The sequence below is a fragment of the Triturus cristatus genome, chromosome 6 (assembly GCF_964204655.1).
Source record: "Triturus cristatus chromosome 6, aTriCri1.1, whole genome shotgun sequence".
Classification (NCBI taxonomy): domain Eukaryota; kingdom Metazoa; phylum Chordata; class Amphibia; order Caudata; family Salamandridae; genus Triturus; species Triturus cristatus.
The window spans coordinates 946,959,316-946,976,983 of NC_140589.1; the positions used below are offsets into that span (position 1 = coordinate 946,959,316).

Sequence of the window (17,668 nt, forward strand, 5' to 3'; positions counted from 1 at the left end):
ATGTATCACATTCTGTAGCATTATGTCCCGCAGTTAAAGGTTTTACAGGTTGGTATAGGCCCTGAACTAGAGTTATAGGCCTTAGCTGCAGGTGAGGGCCTAAAGCGAGGGAGAGAACCTTTATCAACCCATACAGCCCAAGGCAGAAGAGCTATGATTCTATTAAAACATTCCACCCTTTGAAGATATAATGTTCTAAATTAATAAGAGAGCAACACAAAATCAAACATTGGAGCATTAGAGAAGAAGTCTATGCTAGCCATTATTGACCCTAAGCCACTTCATTGTGTTCAGTAGAGCTCTCAAAATTCCACTGTTCTGATTCCTGTTATGGCCCATAGCAGAGGGAAATTATCTCTCAGTGCTCACAAGGCCTATCAATTGGTAAATGAGTCATTTGACTGAGCTGCTCAGAGAATATCCTATTATGACCTTAGGTAAAGTGGCTCAGAGTCTGATATGGGCTGCTTCTGGATGCAACACTGTTTGGCTCTTTTGTCTTGCTTGACATAAAATCTAGCAAATGAGAAGGTTTTCTGGAGATTTGTTCATCTTTGAGGACCAAATCCATTGTGAGCCTTTTTACTAGGGTGGCCGTTGGCAGCAGAGTTAAAGCAGAATGTTCCATTTCCATCATCCAATAGACAGGTCACGTACAGTGCAGGGCCTGGATATGTGCAGCAAACTTCAAACCAACACCAATGTTTACATTAAACCAATACCCTTTTTTTTTAGTACGAAATATGTCAGCGTTCCTAACAGTTTCAGGTTAAGTGTCAGAATGTGTATTTTGATTCGATGCATTAGAAGGCTAACTTACTCAGGGCAGCGATGTATGACAAAAAAGCTGAAATTCATCAAATGTTTAAGAGTATAACAGTACTGCCCTTCTAAAGACAATTGATTTTTGAACGACTAAAATGAAATACTGTTTATGGATATAACATACTATATCAGCAGTTCCATTCAGCAGGATGAGTTTTGATGTTAAGGTGTAATTAAACTAAAATTTCAATGACACTTTTTGATGATCATTATCAGAAAAAATCATGGACCACATAGTCCTTTCTTGTGCATTGTGGTAGCTTATATATTGTTGGACCTTAAACATGAATGAAGAAGGTTTTTTTGAAAAATGTGTTGCAGGATTCCAGCCCAGATGTGATGCCAAGCTACCCACTGACTCCAAAGCCGGACACAAATTCTCTTGACAAGCCCAAACTCAAAGCTGGTGGCTCGGTGGAGAGCCTCCGGAGCTCTTTAAGTGGCCAGAGTTCGATGAGTAAGTTCAACTCAAACAATAAAAGCACAGTTGTAATGTAAACCATTGGGTACGCAAGATCTGTGCATCACATCATCTATAGCCACAGTGTTTTAAGACGTAACATGCGTCTTGGCTGATATGGCTGAAGAGAACACCCCTCTTCACCAATTTTCTCCTTAGACAGGTGGGAAGCATGCTAATGCATAGAACCAGCAGATAAAGAAAATAGTCTGATTGTATGAATGTGTGAAAACCTCAAGAGAACAATAAATAACTTCATGTTTACAGTCCAGTTCAAACCAGTGGGAGTTTATTTAAATAGTGACAGTTAAAAATCAGTTATGTGCCAGCTTCAAGGGACAAAATAGAGCTTTAAAGTGATGCTTGTTGATGTAGACCTTTGAGGTAAGATGGAAGACCCTTTGACTACCAAACAGGCATAACAATGACATCAGAGACTTGCTATTTTGATCTTGCCAGCAAGTGTCATTACCAGATACCTATATCTTAATATTAATCTTTTGAAGTGTGGATGGTGGCTGTGCTCAATGCAGGCCTTTGTGCAAGGTGTACATTGCTTGGGAGGGTGAAAAGAAAATGTTTACAGATTCATCTTTTCATGCTGTCTTCCTCTTTTGTGCCATGCCCTTCTTTACTTTTTATCAATGACCCTCTTCATCTTCGTTTACCTCTCGAACATTCTGGGTGTGTTCAGGTGGTCAGACGGTGAGCACCACGGATTCCTCAGCTAGCAACCGGGAGAGTGTCAAGTCAGAAGATGGTGACGATGAGGAACCTCCATACAGAGGCCCTTTTTGTGGGAGAGCCAGGGTGCACACGGATTTCATACCAAGCCCATATGACACAGATTCCTTAAAGCTCAAGGTAATTAAGATTTGAAAAACTTTGTGTGCTTTGAAGTGAAGATATTTTGCTCGGTCTTGATGTTTTAAGTGTTAGCATATGTTTATATGAATATATATATATTTTAATGCTCTTGCTTTTGCACTGAAAATAGGCAGGCATAACATTCATGTCTTGCTTGAAGGCACCTCCACCTGGCCCTTCTGCTCAGGAGAGTCAGAAATACAGCCAGACGACCCTTGCCTGACGTGGGTATATGCAGGGAGTTTCTTGTGCTGTGTGTTCTTTTGCATCACCATGGAGGCAATATTTTTTTTTGCCAACACTTTACAAAGACGTACTTCTTTTTGTACTGCACATGTCCGATGCCCATTTTCATCTTCACAGTCCTAGAAATCAGTCACTTGAAAAGCAGAACAGGCTTCTCAAGAGGATTGGGCTGGTCTTTTTCTTTATGAATTGTCTGTTTCTTGCATTTGCTTTGTCTGCCATAGAGATTCTTTGAAGGGTGTTGTGAGATAAACATTCTTTATGCTGCAGAAAGGAGACATAATCGATATCATCAGCAAACCCCCCATGGGCACGTGGATGGGCCTGCTGAACAACAAAGTTGGCACCTTCAAGTTCATCTATGTGGATGTCATAAATGAAGTGGAAGAGAAGCCCAAACGACCCACTAGACGGAGACGGAAAGGAAGACCTCCAAAGCCCCAGTCTGTTGAAGACCTTCTGGAGCGGATCAATTTGAAGGTTAGTTTAGTCTTCTCAACAAGACATTTCAAACCTTTGGAATATATCATCTTGCTCATTTATTGAGAAGACTCAGCCAATTAGACTTACCTTAATTGTTGATATTGTCAGCCCTGGGTTAGGGTTTACTTGTTACGTAGAGGCCTCCTCTCTCTTTCTTAGAATGTAGTGACACATGGGTAGGATTGGAGAGAGAGCAACAACCTTGTGAACCTTTTAGATTAGATTTCGAAACTACAATTGTATTTCATATTTGTCAGCATAAAGACATGATTTGGAAGGGGCGAAGTCTACTTTCCCATCAATAATAGTATTTTTTTTTTATGATTGTCTGAAATTGGGAGGATAAATAGAATTGTTGCAATTTATTTTTCAATTATGATAAATTGTAAAATTATTTTAATACATTTTGCAATCCATTTACGCACATGCTTAATTTTTTGTTAGTTTTATGGTGTTTGTTCAGAGCCTCATACAATTATTCAATAAAGTAAAGGTGGTGCGTTTCAAGGCCTTCCATTATAATACCATGATATTTCCTTTACAATCACATGGTTTCTCATGTATACCAAATTTGACTGGAGTTATGCTGCTCCCATCCCAAATGCAGTGCATAGTTGTTGTTTCACATCGTTCCATTCTTGGAACACTGATGGAGAGGTTGGATTCTGCAGCACATTTGATGGATCCCTCTTTGTAATTTTAGAATGCTTTATTTAATGTTACATTAATAACATAGCACATTTTCAAAATATATTTAAAATGGAATTAAATTATTAACACAGTTAAATAAGTGCATTCAATTTATATAGCTCAACATTAGACTAAACCAATATCACTGAAGATAATTTAGATGCCTTTTAATAATAGCGGCATTGTAACATTTTATTTAAGTCAATTGGAAATGAAAAAGGGAGGGGAAAGGGAAGATCTGAGTGTCAATAAATAAGTATATGGCTATATGGAGCAATGTTCAAGAGGATGTGAGTAATGTAATATTTTATGTATAGAAAAACACATCACGTCCATCAAATAATGCTACACATTAAATACAGCAAGACAGATAATTAAGAGAATTTTTAAAGACGTCCATCAAATTATGTAATCCAAGTAGCCATTAAGGTCCATATCCTTGCTGGTCTAGATCTGGATAAATATAGGGTAAGGGGTTGCCATATTAAACTCCTATAAATATTTAAATTTGGAAAATTTAATTTAGCCAAATTCACACTATGGGTTATAACATATGCCATTCCACCATACTTTATAATCATTTTTTTTAGGTTTCTTCCAATTTGTTGTACTCTGTTGGAATGCAATTGTAAAGACTGCATCTAATATTCTATCCTTCATTGGAAGTCTCTTCCAATCTGAGACCACGAAAATATTTTGGGGCGAAAGAGGAACACTAGTTACCAAAAACTGATCTACTAATTGGCGCTAATAAACTATGTGTAACAAATATACATCAATACCAGTACATGATGAAGATGTCTTTCTCCTAATTTTAACTTGCTATACAATTGCACTCTCCATTGGAGTCATACGCATGTGTTGTGCAGTTGCACCGTCGCACTTATGGGCTCCTAGAATCCCACCATTCTACCAGCATAGCAATTCTTTTTTCAATTCTTTTTTTATTTAAAAGTGAAAGTTATTAATGTCCGTAATGTTTGGATTTGTTTGGCAACCAACACCGCAGCTTCCTCCCCTTTTGATGCATTAGATTTCAGTTATTCTGATTTTTTTTGTGAAAAGCTGAAATCATGGCCCGATTCACCAAGGTAAATTTTTTTAATGTAAGTTTGCAACTGAATATACTTTTTTTAGGACTGCCAGGAATTCACATAGGGACACACGGTTATAAGCGTGAATTTATCCACAATAAGTGCTTAGAAATCTGCACTCATAAATGCCATGCAAGGCTTGGGAAGTGGGAGTTCCAAGGCGTAGTTTGCTTTGGAAGTTTAGGAAAGTCCTCAAATGTATATATGTGTGAATATTCCCAAAACTTTTTCTCTGGCCTTTTTTCACCCTGCAAATATTCAGAGATGTATTCCAGCCAAGGTCTGGAGTAACTCCCCTTCTATCATGGGAAGAGGAATGGCTCATGTGCAGATTTGTTGAGGTGTAAAGTGCATTTTGCACTGGAGGCTGCCTGCTCCCGGTGAGGTATCCTCTACTTAGAAAGCCACACAAGGGGAAGATGGAGCCTTCAATAAAACTCCCTTGACAAGTGCTCCTGAAAACCTATAACTGGTGCGGCTCTCCTGAAGTACCATTGTGAATGTTTGTGACTAGTAAAATGTGGATGTATGCTCAAGTGGAAGTGTAAATATATACCCGTACCTTCCCTTTTTTCACGAATAGGTACTTAAAGGAGGAGCAAGTTGCAGCACATCATAACTGGAAGGCGATTAATCTTTATAGCTCTTGAATAAACAACAACTTAAGGGGTGGGAGAGAGATGTTCTGCCTTTGCTTTAGATTTATTATGACTGCTTAATGTATTATGACTGGCAGAATATATCACATCAACGCAGTGCTTATAATCTAAGTGAAAACAAAATTTAAGCTCCTAGGGTATGTCAAAATGCATAACTAGGAGATCTGGGGACCTGTAGTTACTGAGTTTGGAGATGCGAGTCATAAGGATCGCTTCACCAGTAGGGGGATAATTGTAGATGAATTCTCTCAGTAGGGGGGGCCTAGAGAGTCCAAGGCCTCAAGTGAGCCTGCTATTTTTCGATCATCAAGGCCCTCTTCACGGTAAGAAAGGATAGCATTTGATTAAGGATGGTAATTATTGAAAGGACAAGTCCTAGAGTTTTCATTTCTTCCAATGCAGACAAGAAGTTGTGTAACTTCTGGCACAGACTCATTCTGTACTGAACAGAAGATTACAGTATGCCATGGTCCGTGTGCAATCCCAGATGCCTGATCAAAGTGAGCCCAGATTCTATTATTATGATGAAAGACACATCGGGCCACATTACAGTTGGCCCAGTAGCAAGGCATGCTTATGCCATTTATAGTCTTACTTTAACTGGGCAGTATTGTTGCTCTCTTCCCAAGCCTTTATTAGTTTTAACACCTGGAACAGTGAATAACATAGCAAAATCAATGTGACTGCACTTATTCCCACTGATGCCTACATTCTGGCCCATATTCCAGCTAAATTTCCACTTGCTTCTTACACTGCCTAGAAAATCTGGGAAACGTTATCTGCATATTCCTTGCCTTATTCCCCAGAGTATGAACTGGATCCTGAATGTCTCGATTAGTACCTCTGCATCCCGTTAGGTGGCATTGATTGGCTCTGCGTCGGGTGCGACAGAAGTGACATGCGCAGTGCCTATATAAGTGCCACCCAGCGTCCTGACATCAGTTCTTTTCTTTCCATGCCATCTGCACAGATCCTGAGAGAGCTACTTCAGTCAATTTTTTTGACTTTATTTTTTTAAACCCTGTGATTCCTGTCACAAGCAGATGGCTGTGAGAGACCCCCACCTGGTTGGCCTCTGGTGCCTAGAGCCGGTCCACGAATCCAAGGCCTGCCCCGACTGGCGAGTGATTACCTCCCAACTCTTAGATCGGTTTGCAAGAACAAAGAAAGGGCATGTTGTGCAGACACGGACCATCTTCAGATACATTGTGCTCTGCTTTAAGATATGCTACCCAATTGCTAAACATCAACACCCTGATGGTTTGCAGGTTAAATCCACAGGAGCCAAGCCTGTGACCAGTGTTAGCTTGTCCAAAAAAGAAACTGATGTAATTGTGCTGGATTTGCGCCGATATAAGCACTACACATGTCAATATCGGCTATGCGATGCTGACACGGAGCCGATCAGTGAAACATACCGGCACCCAGAGGTACTGCTCTGGATTTTCCAGATCCAATCTGATGCCTGGAGAATATCCTAAGGTTGGCATTCTGTGGCTAGATTGCCGCAGCGGTCCGTGCAGGTAAGCGTGGTGGGGTGGGACGGGGTAGGGGCATGTCGACAGATGACAGAATAGGAATTATCTATTTATTTAATTTTCTCTATTCCTTTGTCTGTCGACTTACCCACCTCCTGACCCGCCCCACCGCGCTTACTTGCACAGACTACCGCTGCCAATTAGTCTCTACCAGATAAGGCATGACCGAACGTAAGTAACTTGGTCTTCTAGGCCACCTTTCTTGTTTCATTGGAAAAAGAGGATTTTTGGCTAAACTGAACTTATGGGTCACTTGTAAGAGGGTCTAAAGGCTTTATTTCAGAAACACGGGACCCAAGACATGCATTCCTTCACACACTGTGCAGAACAGTTGAATTAAACTTCAGAATTAATAGATATAAGTTAAAACAGATAGGGACCAATTTACAAAGGCATTTGTGAGTATGTGAAATAGCATTCCTGCATTCCTACTTCAAGTCTTTGTGAATTGAACCCCAAACTTCTAAAATGGAAATATTCAGTTAGAATTAGCAGAAATAGAACAGACTGTGTGCCCTCTTTGCAGGTTTATTGGTAGAGGGTCGGACATTTTGGTAGCAATTCCCAAAGACATTTTTGAGTACATGAATTAGTACTTCTGTAGTACTAGTTAACACATTCATAGATGCCTTTCTGTAGTAATTTCATAGACTGCAGAACCCAACCTGGTCAACTCTGAATTGCCTGATTTTCAACACTGTAATTTGGAAAGTCATTACATAGTAGTGATCTGCTTCTCTACATCAAACATAAAAGCTCAGTTATCCATGAACTGATGGACAATTGAAATGTATTAAGCTCTGATACATCTCAATAGTGCATTTAAGTGATTTGAGAACACAACATGGGATCATGCTTCTAATCGAGACCCAACTACTGTTTTCCATTTGTCAGTTATTCAATTGCCTGTATTCACTTTTCTTTGTTGTTACTAAACCTATTGCACAGGGAGCAATTTCTAAGTGATAATCAGAGCATTTCTAGCTATAGAGAAACATTGATCATCTTCAGCAAGTTTTAAGTATTCTGTATGGCTAGCATTTAGTTTAATTCCGGGAAAGAATTGCAGAGTGATCTTTGCAAATTTAAGGCCTACTGATGTTTTGTTTTTAATGCATCTCTCGGTTCCTTTTCTTCTCACACAGGAACACATGCCCACCTTCCTCTTCAACGGTTATGAGGACCTCGACACCTTCAAGCTGCTGGAAGAGGAAGACCTGGATGAATTGAACATCCAGGACCCACGGCACAGAGCAGTGCTTCTGACTGCAGTGGAGCTGTTACAGGAGTATGACAGTAAGTTTGTGGCAAAACTCACTCCAAGGAGGTATTGAGGGCATCTTGCACATGTCAATGCTTTGATGACGCCGAGCCTTTTGACTTTTTGGGAAGTGGCATCAAACGCTTATTTTTAAGCAAGGTATGTTTACAGCAATGGAATGATCAATACAGTAGTCATTCTTACAAATTAGTATATACCCAGTTACGTGTGAAAAAAGTGTGGTATCTCCTGAGTTCCCTCTTCTTTGTGTGTGAAAATTAAAGATCAATAAAGATGGTTAAAAATATATAATAATCTTATGATAAAAAAGGAATAGTGAATGCCTGAAAAAAGTCCCTTTCTGTCGCCATAGGCGGGTTGGTATATGTCCTCTGCCTGTAAAGGACTTTCAAATTGCAGCAATCATTTTCTGAATGTTGGGTGCCCAGTGTACAGGCGGTGGTTGAGGGAGTAATAACTGGCATCGTCTAGACCATTTCGGCTGCCCTGGTCATTCTCCAGGTGGCTTCTATACCATGCCCACCACTTGGTAACCCTTCTGTTTCTCCTTTATCTCACTGAGACCTTCAGTGAGCCTTCTGGAGGTGACAACCATAGACTCAAATTAGGCCAAATTTATCAGCTCTTTTTAGTATATCACTTACTCCTCAGGGAATATTTTAAAAACCTCTTTAAAACCAGCAGTCATACTTATGATATAATTTATGGATCCAAAAACCATATGTCAACACCCAAATATTAATAATGAAAGTAATGCTGTTACGCCAAAAAGAGCTTTGACGTTATTGGGTGACTCCTGTTATCACAGAAAGTAAAAGTTGGAAATCACTGACTTATTGAAATTATCAAAATGTATCAACTTTCATATTTTATCCCATATAGCAGGTGTTTTATTGCCTCCCTCAGAAATATTATTGTTCTTTAAAGCATTCTTTTGTTCTCACCTCCTAAACAGTTATACAATCAATAAACAGCTGATACACAGCTTTCTTAAAGCTGGGCATAAGGTAACAAGAGGAAACAAGAACTCCTGGTTTAACCGTCACCATCGATATGTTACTGCCGGAGCAACTCAGCCAAACCTTTTAATTAATCTGATTTGACGCTATAGTTTGCCCGTTCGATAGCTCCGTAGTTTAATATAATCATAATGTGTGCTCCAACATGGGCCAATTATTAATGGACCAACTCACCTTTTATCTTCCATGGGACCGCTACACTGAAGATACATTTGTGCAAGAGGCTTGGAGGATGGTATTGAGAAACTAGTCATTCGGTGCCTCAGTGAGTTGGGCTACCACTAGTATTGGTTCAGTGTTAAGATATTCAAACACATTTTTGTAGACTTTGTTCCATATCCAAACAAATAGACAGTTGTTGGAACATCTTTGATTACAGTTAATGCATCAAGTTTGGATACAGCAGGAAACTATATCTAGACCTACTCTTTGCTGGTGGGCAGGCGATTTTCTAAAGACGTTTTTTTAGTGCTCCGTATTCCATCATGTCTAGAGACTCCACATTAGGCTTATAAAACATGCGACTGAGCAAAAGAATGAAGTTGCTTCGCCTTATTCAGACTGGAGGCTTAATAGTTGGACATAGATGTTCATTAGGGGAATCATTTTGGGAAAACAGCTTTTTATTGAAAATGATCTATTTACAAATGGTTAAGTATCTATAGTCATACATTTCATTTGAAAACATTTAGTTAAAAAAGAAATAAAAAGATGGTAAAACTACTTTTTGTACAACCTTTCCTGGATTAATTTGACATTGCTTATTACACAGCTCTTACTTGGGCAATAGATCAAAGTTTTGTGGTAAAGTGGGAAAAGGTCAAAAATAGAAACTCAAATTTTATTTGTCAAACTAAATGTTTTGAAAGCTAAATAGTTTCCAAACATATTTTTAACAAGTTGCCTAATTCCAAAGCACATTGAGCCAGAGACATGGCAAGCACGTGTCTCTGTGGTTTTTTTTTTTCACCGTAATCAGTAATCCTATTTACCATTGCCCTATAAGTATGGTCCCTGCAACTTTGATCTAATTCTCTGTTTCAGTGGCCTGTGTTGCATAGCAAGATCATACATTCATAGTTACAGAAGCTGATTGATGTCTTAAGAGCTGAATGGTAATTCCAAATTCAGACCAAAGCCACCACCAATTGCAGGTCAAAATAAAGGGGATCCGTATGTTGTAGTTTGGTACTCCAAATTGTCTTCTTGGTGGAAGAAAATGCCAGCAAATTGACGAAATAATATGTTACTCACACATAAAGAATAGAACTACTGAAGTCTTGTTGAATACACTTCTCACACTGGCTGCTGATGTGCAAGTGGGGGACATTTAGTCATCCCTGGAGAATTTGCTGGCTAATGAACAATGCAGCCAGTTAATACAACACAATTAGAGGACAGCGATGTACACAGACCCTGTAAGACCCCCCAGGCCCTTCTGACTGGTCTGAGAGTTTTACCCATAGTGGCCCCCACTTTGTACAGACCCTGATCTACCATAAAGAACCACTTCATGAAAATCTATTTATAGACTTGGGCACGGCAGGCGAGTGTCTCTGCAGCTCTTCCACACCAGACTTATGGCTCACTCATGGTTGTGTTACCGCCACACAGTGCTCTGAAGCTTTGTTCAGTCATCATTCTCAGAAGTTATAGATTTTATGTTCCTGGACGACTTGACACTTTTTGTTTTATATAATCATTTATTTTGCATGTGTAATGATTGTGTGTCTTTACTAACCATTTGTATTTCTGAGAATAAAAGTAAACATCCACGTTATATAGCAACAGTCCGTATTAAAATATACCGTTGCCTGAGCCAATTGGGCAACGTGAATTGTCCCTTCTCCCATTTTGCATTTGATGCTAAGTCACCCATGCCCTCATGTTAAGAAGACCACGCAGGTTTAATGTCAACTAGTGATTGTTTCTTAACATCAGCTCTTAATATTTCTTCGTTCATTTGCACTCATTATTCGATCTTAAAAGGATAAAAGTCCCAGACGGCCCTCTCATATTTCTGCCAGTGACCTGCAGTTTGCTCACATGTTTCTGCAGTAGGCACCTTAGATCACTGTGCTCCCACACTGGCTATAATAACTGTTTGTCCACATATTACCAGTCCTTTCTATACGCCCATCACTTCTAATGATCTCACTGGGTTAGAGCTCTGCATTCCACTCTTTTCCAAGATGTTCATGTGCAGACTTGTTACTCTCTGAAGTGGCTTGGAACTCTCCCTGCCAAAAGCGGACACTGGAACTCATGAACACCAAAGAACACTAGTCATGAGCCACCCACAAGATAAAACGCTTGCATGCACGCCTGCAGCCAAAATAAACTAAAACAGCCTAACGAATGACTAAGGCACAACAGCACTGGCCTTAATAGAGACCAAAAAAGCTAAAATTCAAGCTCTATACAAAGGCTAATAAGCAAAAAAGGACATAATGGCTCTTTCACTGACTGCTGCATTAATAATAACAGAATATTTACAAATAGGACAGCAGTAAAAGAGAATGTATTTTGCAGTGCAGTATCGCCGGCGCCGTGAAACCTGTGGGTCTAGTGCGCTATATAAGTTTTATTTCTTTGCATTTCAGTGGTGGTGCTGTCATTGGTTATGTTTCACCCTATTAGTTGTTGAACCTTTTGTTGCTGCTGGTTAAGGAGCTTTTATAAATGAAATGCAGACACAATCTGAACCCTGCTCACGTGCATGATTCATCCTATTTTCAGGAGTGATCAGAAACACGAAACACCCCATTTGTTTTACACAAATTAGAGATTTGTAAAGGTGGTTTCCCCCGTCTTCTCAATTATCAGTAACGTGTTCTCAATCCCTTTACAATTTCAATGCAGTTTCAGGCTACAGAAAATACATGCGCAGATGTCATTGGATTTCACTACAATAAAGGAACATTGCGTTGAGCGTCTTTTAAAACAATGTGAATATTTATCTGCAAAAAAATTCCTTCGATTTCCTGACTTACTTTATTCCGCCCTCAGGTAACAGTGACCAGACTGGATCTCAGGAGAAGCTGCTACAAGACGGCCAGGGCTCAAGTGGACGCTCCCCGCGGGATTCAGGCTGCTACGAAAGCAGTGACAACCAAGAGAACGGTAATGGTGTGTGTAACCTTTTCTACTGCCGCACATGCCTAGTGAAGTGGTACCGGGATGTTCGGTGTATTCTCTTGTGTTGCTGGGTTTTCAACACTGTGCTTCCTTGGTGCCCTCTTCCATTTGCATGGCCAGGGCCCTATTGGAATCCTGCTTTGAATTTTTACTGTGTATAAAGGACTTGCATCTTTCATCGGAAAGACACAAAAAATGCATTATCATTCTGTGCTCTTTTTGTCCCCATTGTTTGCTATGCTGCTTCAAAGGGCTTGCATCTTGGTTATGAAAATAATGAAGTTTTGTACAATAATTCTTAGAATTTTACATCGAGCTACTAGATGTCAGTATATGGCAGATTATGTGAGTCTATACTAAATACCAAGCCATACATCAGGTTCTCCATGTAGGTATAACAAACCAATAGCATTTTGCACAGTGGCATGTTGATTGGAAACCTGAGATTTTGCCTCGTCCATTTTCTGTAGTGTCCTCTTATATTCCTCAAATCAAGAAAGAAAATTAAATCAGAAATGCGTTCCATGGGCATGTTTTGCTTTTTGTTTTCGGTAGTCTTTCAAGTAACTAAATAGGCAGATGTCATCAAGTAGTGCTCAGGGGCAGGTAGATTTCAGACAAAGAGTCACCCTAGCAAGAGCCACAGAGGGCCATGTATGTGGAGGCTAGAGTAGTGTACGGGCAGGCTTGGTGTGGTCGGAGTTTTAGGTGGTCTTGGGTGTTCAAATTAGAATTAAATGTTTGTTTCTTTACTCTGTCAGTTTAAACTCGGGTCTCTCTTGATACATCACTCACATTGTGCGGCTGGTAGTGTGCTCTCTCACTAAGATTGAAACCTGTGACATAATTTACACAATAGCTGCAATACGTGCATTGACCCAATTATCTAACTTGACTTAGTATTGAATTAGTGCCCAATACTACATATATATTTTTGCAGTAAATGCCTCACTAATGGACTTCTGAATTCCGAAGATCCCAGTCGCCGAAGCGGCTGATGACGAAGGGGCTGAGGACACCAAAGGGGAAGAAGAGGAGATTCTCGAGTCACTTCTAACCCCTTTACCTCGCGATGAAGATCTCGAGGCCTACATAGACGTTCCAGAAGAGGAGGAAACCTCAGAAATGTTTTAGGACACATGGAATGACTGTGACACCAAAAGCCCAGAGGAGGAGATATGCTGCTATCCCTCGAAGGCATCCCCACCAGATGATATAGTCTTCTACAACAGCCTAGTTAAAAGGGTGGCAGACACTTTCGGAGTCCCTCTCGAAGAGGAAAAGGGAGACGCATGTTTCCCTTTAGAAACACTAGCCCCAGCCAGCAAGTGGACACAATACCTGCTAATGCTACCAAGCATCCTAGACTAAGTCAAAGAAGCCTTTAAGGAACCAGCCTCAAGCAAAGGGGTAAAACCAAGGCTCGAGAAGAAGTACAAACCCTCTTCCAAGAAACCTAGGTATATTCAGGGGAACACGGTGCCTGACTCTATCATAGTCACCGCGGCCAGGAGGAGAGCAAATGCCCTCTAACAGTGGACCACCCCCAGAGAAAGAAAGCAAACAGATGGATACGATGGGGAGGAAGATGGAAAAAGAGGCAGCGACACAGTGGTGCACCGCAAACTCTAATGCCCTGCTGAACCGGTACGGATACCAGCAATGGGATGTCATCGAAGAGCTCATCAACAAGTTCCCAGAGGAGGACAAGTAAAGAGCTAAATCTATGGTCCATGAAGGCAAAAACATCGCAAAAACCAGCCTTAAATTAGCACTAGATACAGCAGACACTGCCAGCAGACAAATGTGCACAGGCACCACCCTAAGAAGGCATGCCTGGCTTAGAATTTCAGGGTTCAAGCAGGAGGTTTAAACCTCCATTATTAACAGGCTTCGTCAGGGGAGGCACTATATGGAAAGGAGGTGGACGAATCTCTTCAACAGATAAAAAAAGATAACAAAACTGTAAGAGTGATGGGAGCCCTGCAGCAAAGAGGTGGTTTTAACAGCAGAAAAGCCATAGGATGAGGAATTTGTTCAAGGACAGCAAATGGCACACCAACAACAAGGCTTAGGGAATGGCCAACAAGCAAACCAACAAACAGGATACCAAGGTTGGCAGCAGCAGCCAAAGCAGTCCTTTCGATGAAGAGGAGGCGGCCAGCCCTCTAGAGGAAGAGGAAATGGCTCTAATTGACTCCTACACAGAGAAAGACCCACACACAACACCAGTGGGGGGCAGAATATCACAATACCTACAACAGTGGCGAAAAATCACCACAGACAATTGGATATTAAATTTGGTAAAATACGAGTATTGCATAGAACTAACAAAAACGCCACCTGCAAACCCACCCAAGAAAGGAGGTTCCTCAAATCAGAACTCAAACAGTTCAGAAATCAAGGACCTTCTTCAGAAACAAGCAATAAAATTGGTACCAACACAAGACCTTTTCAAAGGAAACTATTCACTGTACTTCCTGGTCCCCAAACAGGACTTATCACTAAGACCAATCCTGGACCTAAGGTTCATAAACAAGTTCATTTTAACACAACATTTCAAAATGACTACTCTCCAAGAGATAATCCCACAAATTCAAAAAGGAGATTAAATGGCAACAGTAGACCTCAAAGACGCCTATTTACACATCCCCAAGAACAAAAACCACCGAAAATATCTCTGGTTCCTACACAAAGGAACACACTAGCAGTTCAAGGTACTCCGTTTCAGAATAAAATCAGAACCGCGTGCCTTCACTAAGTGCCTAGCCACAGTGCGGCACACCTGCGAAAAGATGGAATGCACATCTACCCCTACCTGGACGACTGGCTTATAAAGGCAAACACATACAAAAATGTCTCAGCCACATTGAAACAGCAATCCACACGCTACAAAGACTAGGCTTCTGAAATAAATCGCAAGCAATCCTCCACAAAGCCAGAAAGAGAAAAGACATTCCTGGGCGCAAGACTAGACTCAACGCGCGGGCTCACGCTACAGAAAAAAGGATGCAAGCAACAATAAACCTCCCTCTACCGGAAGGCCCTACCTCTCTGACTCTATTGAAGCTTCCGAGGTACAGGAGGAAACGGACAGGAAAATGATCCTTGGCAGGTTTCACTTTTTCCAACTGGTTCTGTCTCTCATTTGTGTTTCGCCTAACTGAAAACGCCCTCTGGATCCGCAAGTCACGTTTTCTGTTTGCCAATTCTACGCTTTGCACATTTTGGAGTTGTCTCTCAAAAGCACCAATAAATCATATAGTGCACGTTGCTTTGTATAAACCATGTTTGTTTACTTGACATAAAGGGGAGTTTCAGCTAAATGCTAGCAGTTAGAGTTTTTTTAAAACATATCTCCTCAGACAATAAGTTACGAGTTATCGAAGCTTGGGATCTTCTAGGAAATTCAAAGACATCATTTTGGAATGTGCACAGTCTCGGACACTCCTTTACTAAAAAATATGGGTATGTGTTTCTCAACTAATTTCACTAAAACAAATTGTCATTATGCGGTAAAAAGTATCCCGAGCTGCTTCAATAGAGGTAGGTATGGGGGCATCTAGAATAAAGAATCAATCATCATTGCTGTTAGATTTAATCAGGTTTGATAAACAGATGCACAAAGCAATGCCATGATTGTGACTAAACATGTATACCCTTTATTGCAAGACTTATTACACAAAGAAAATTATCAACATGAGTATGATGAGATTTTTTTCTAATTAAAAGTTTTTTTTATCATTTAGGTAAAACTCGTAGGAACTGTGGCCCGCCTTCAAAATCATCCACGGACCAAGACTTCAACCCAAATCAAGGGGCAAATTATCCAACTTTGCCTCTGACCAAGTCGGTAGAAACATTGCAGCAAGCAGAAAATGAAAAAAGGTTAAAAAATCACCCGGGCCCCAAGGTATTCTTCAGCCCATTGAGTATTATGGAGTTAAAGATGAGATGCAGAAGCCTTCCTTTAGCTGCATGTCGGAGCTGCGAGTGCCTGTCTGGCACCAAGGCTAAGGCAAATTGGCCTCGATCCTACTCCCTGGAAGACTTGCGAGCTGCATCCGGTATGGACCGGAAGGAGTTCAGCATGAAGCAGCACTATAATCCCCAGAAGAGAACGAAAAAGGCGAGTACAATAGCTCCTCCTGGTGGCCACCTGCTAGAAAAGCATCTTGTTGAGCAGCGCCCTGCTGAGGTTGGTGTTAAGGACAGTTTTGTTGAAGAGTTCAATACTCAGTCCCTGACTAATTACTGTGAGTCCCAGGCTCCCTCTGCAAGGACAGCTATCGAAGGTCATGGAAAAAACCCACAGGACTGCAGAGGTGTTGGAAAGACTGAGGACAAAATGCAGCCCAGAAATCCCTCCCAGCCCCCACCAGTCCCAGCTAAGAAGAGCAGGGAGTTCCATGCAAATGGGCTACATCTTCTTTCAATTCACATCCCCTCCAGCGCAGAGGCGCCAGCCTTGCCCATCAAAAGGAACAGTCTGGTGAGCCCTAGAGACTGCCGCTTTGTGCCCACCTACAGCCCTTCCTCCGACCAGGAGCCCTGCATTTCGCCGAACTCTCAGCCGCCTTGGCTGTCAGACCAGTCAGAGACAATTGGAGCGCCCCACCATGTGGTGAAACTTGGCCCCGTTTCTGCAAGAAAGATATTGTGTTCAAGGGAGATGGACCAGGAAAACACCCTAGAAAGCAAATTGCAGACCGAAGGAATTGATCTCACAGAGGAGCCGTACTCCGATAAGGTATGAAATCTCCCTATCTATCAGAACTTCTAAAAGTTGGTAAATACTGTACTTTCTGTGATTTAATGCTTCCGAGCTGTGATGTCTGCAGAGGTGTGCTCACTTTTCTCAGTTAAATGTATGCACTTAAGAAACTACAGTTGCATAAGAGCAGATGCACAGCTGTGCCCTGCCCAAACACACACTTTAAAAATTGGGCCCCTGTGGTTTAGATCCTTAGGAGGAATGCATTATCCCCAATATTTTATTTAAAATGCTTTACCACAGGAGTTAAGTTTCACATTTTATGTCAAATGCTGCCATATTGAGATTGAGACAGATTTGTTATTTTTAAGTTGATGAATGGATTACATAGATTATTTGCCCAACATGCTGCACTTTTACCACAGGCTCTAAGACCATGGGCAGTGAAGGGAACTGATACATTAATATTAATTACAGAGTAAGTTAGCAAAATGTATTACTTCTGAAAAGCGTATTGGAACTGGCCTTTCAGATCCATTACGTGAAAATAACTTCATGATGTCATTTGTAACAAAGTTAAGCCAGAATTGGAAAATATGCTCCGAATATGTGTGGTCAAACAAAAAAACAGTCACTCAACAGTAGAAGTGAAA

General features: G+C 40.9%; 1 protein-coding gene across 9 annotated transcripts in view; it reads left to right on the forward strand.

Annotated features, from left to right (window-relative positions):
- SASH1 (SAM and SH3 domain containing 1) overlaps positions 1 to 17,668 on the forward strand; it is a 546,848-nt gene that overhangs the window by 504,801 nt on the left and 24,379 nt on the right. For 5 of the 9 annotated variants that reach the window (XM_085611635.1, XM_085611634.1, XM_085611629.1 and 2 more), the window contains 6 exons: positions 1,147 to 1,282; positions 1,980 to 2,149; positions 2,669 to 2,878; positions 8,008 to 8,158; positions 12,173 to 12,292; positions 16,051 to 17,051. In XM_085611635.1, coding sequence (XP_085467761.1) covers positions 1,147 to 1,282; positions 1,980 to 2,149; positions 2,669 to 2,878; positions 8,008 to 8,158; positions 12,173 to 12,292; positions 16,051 to 17,051 — 1,788 coding nt within the window. The remainder of the gene's footprint in view (positions 1 to 1,146; positions 1,283 to 1,979; positions 2,150 to 2,668; positions 2,879 to 8,007; positions 8,159 to 12,172; positions 12,293 to 16,050; positions 17,052 to 17,668) is intronic. The other 4 variants (XM_085611636.1, XM_085611630.1, XM_085611633.1 and 1 more) reach the window with 1 other exon arrangement.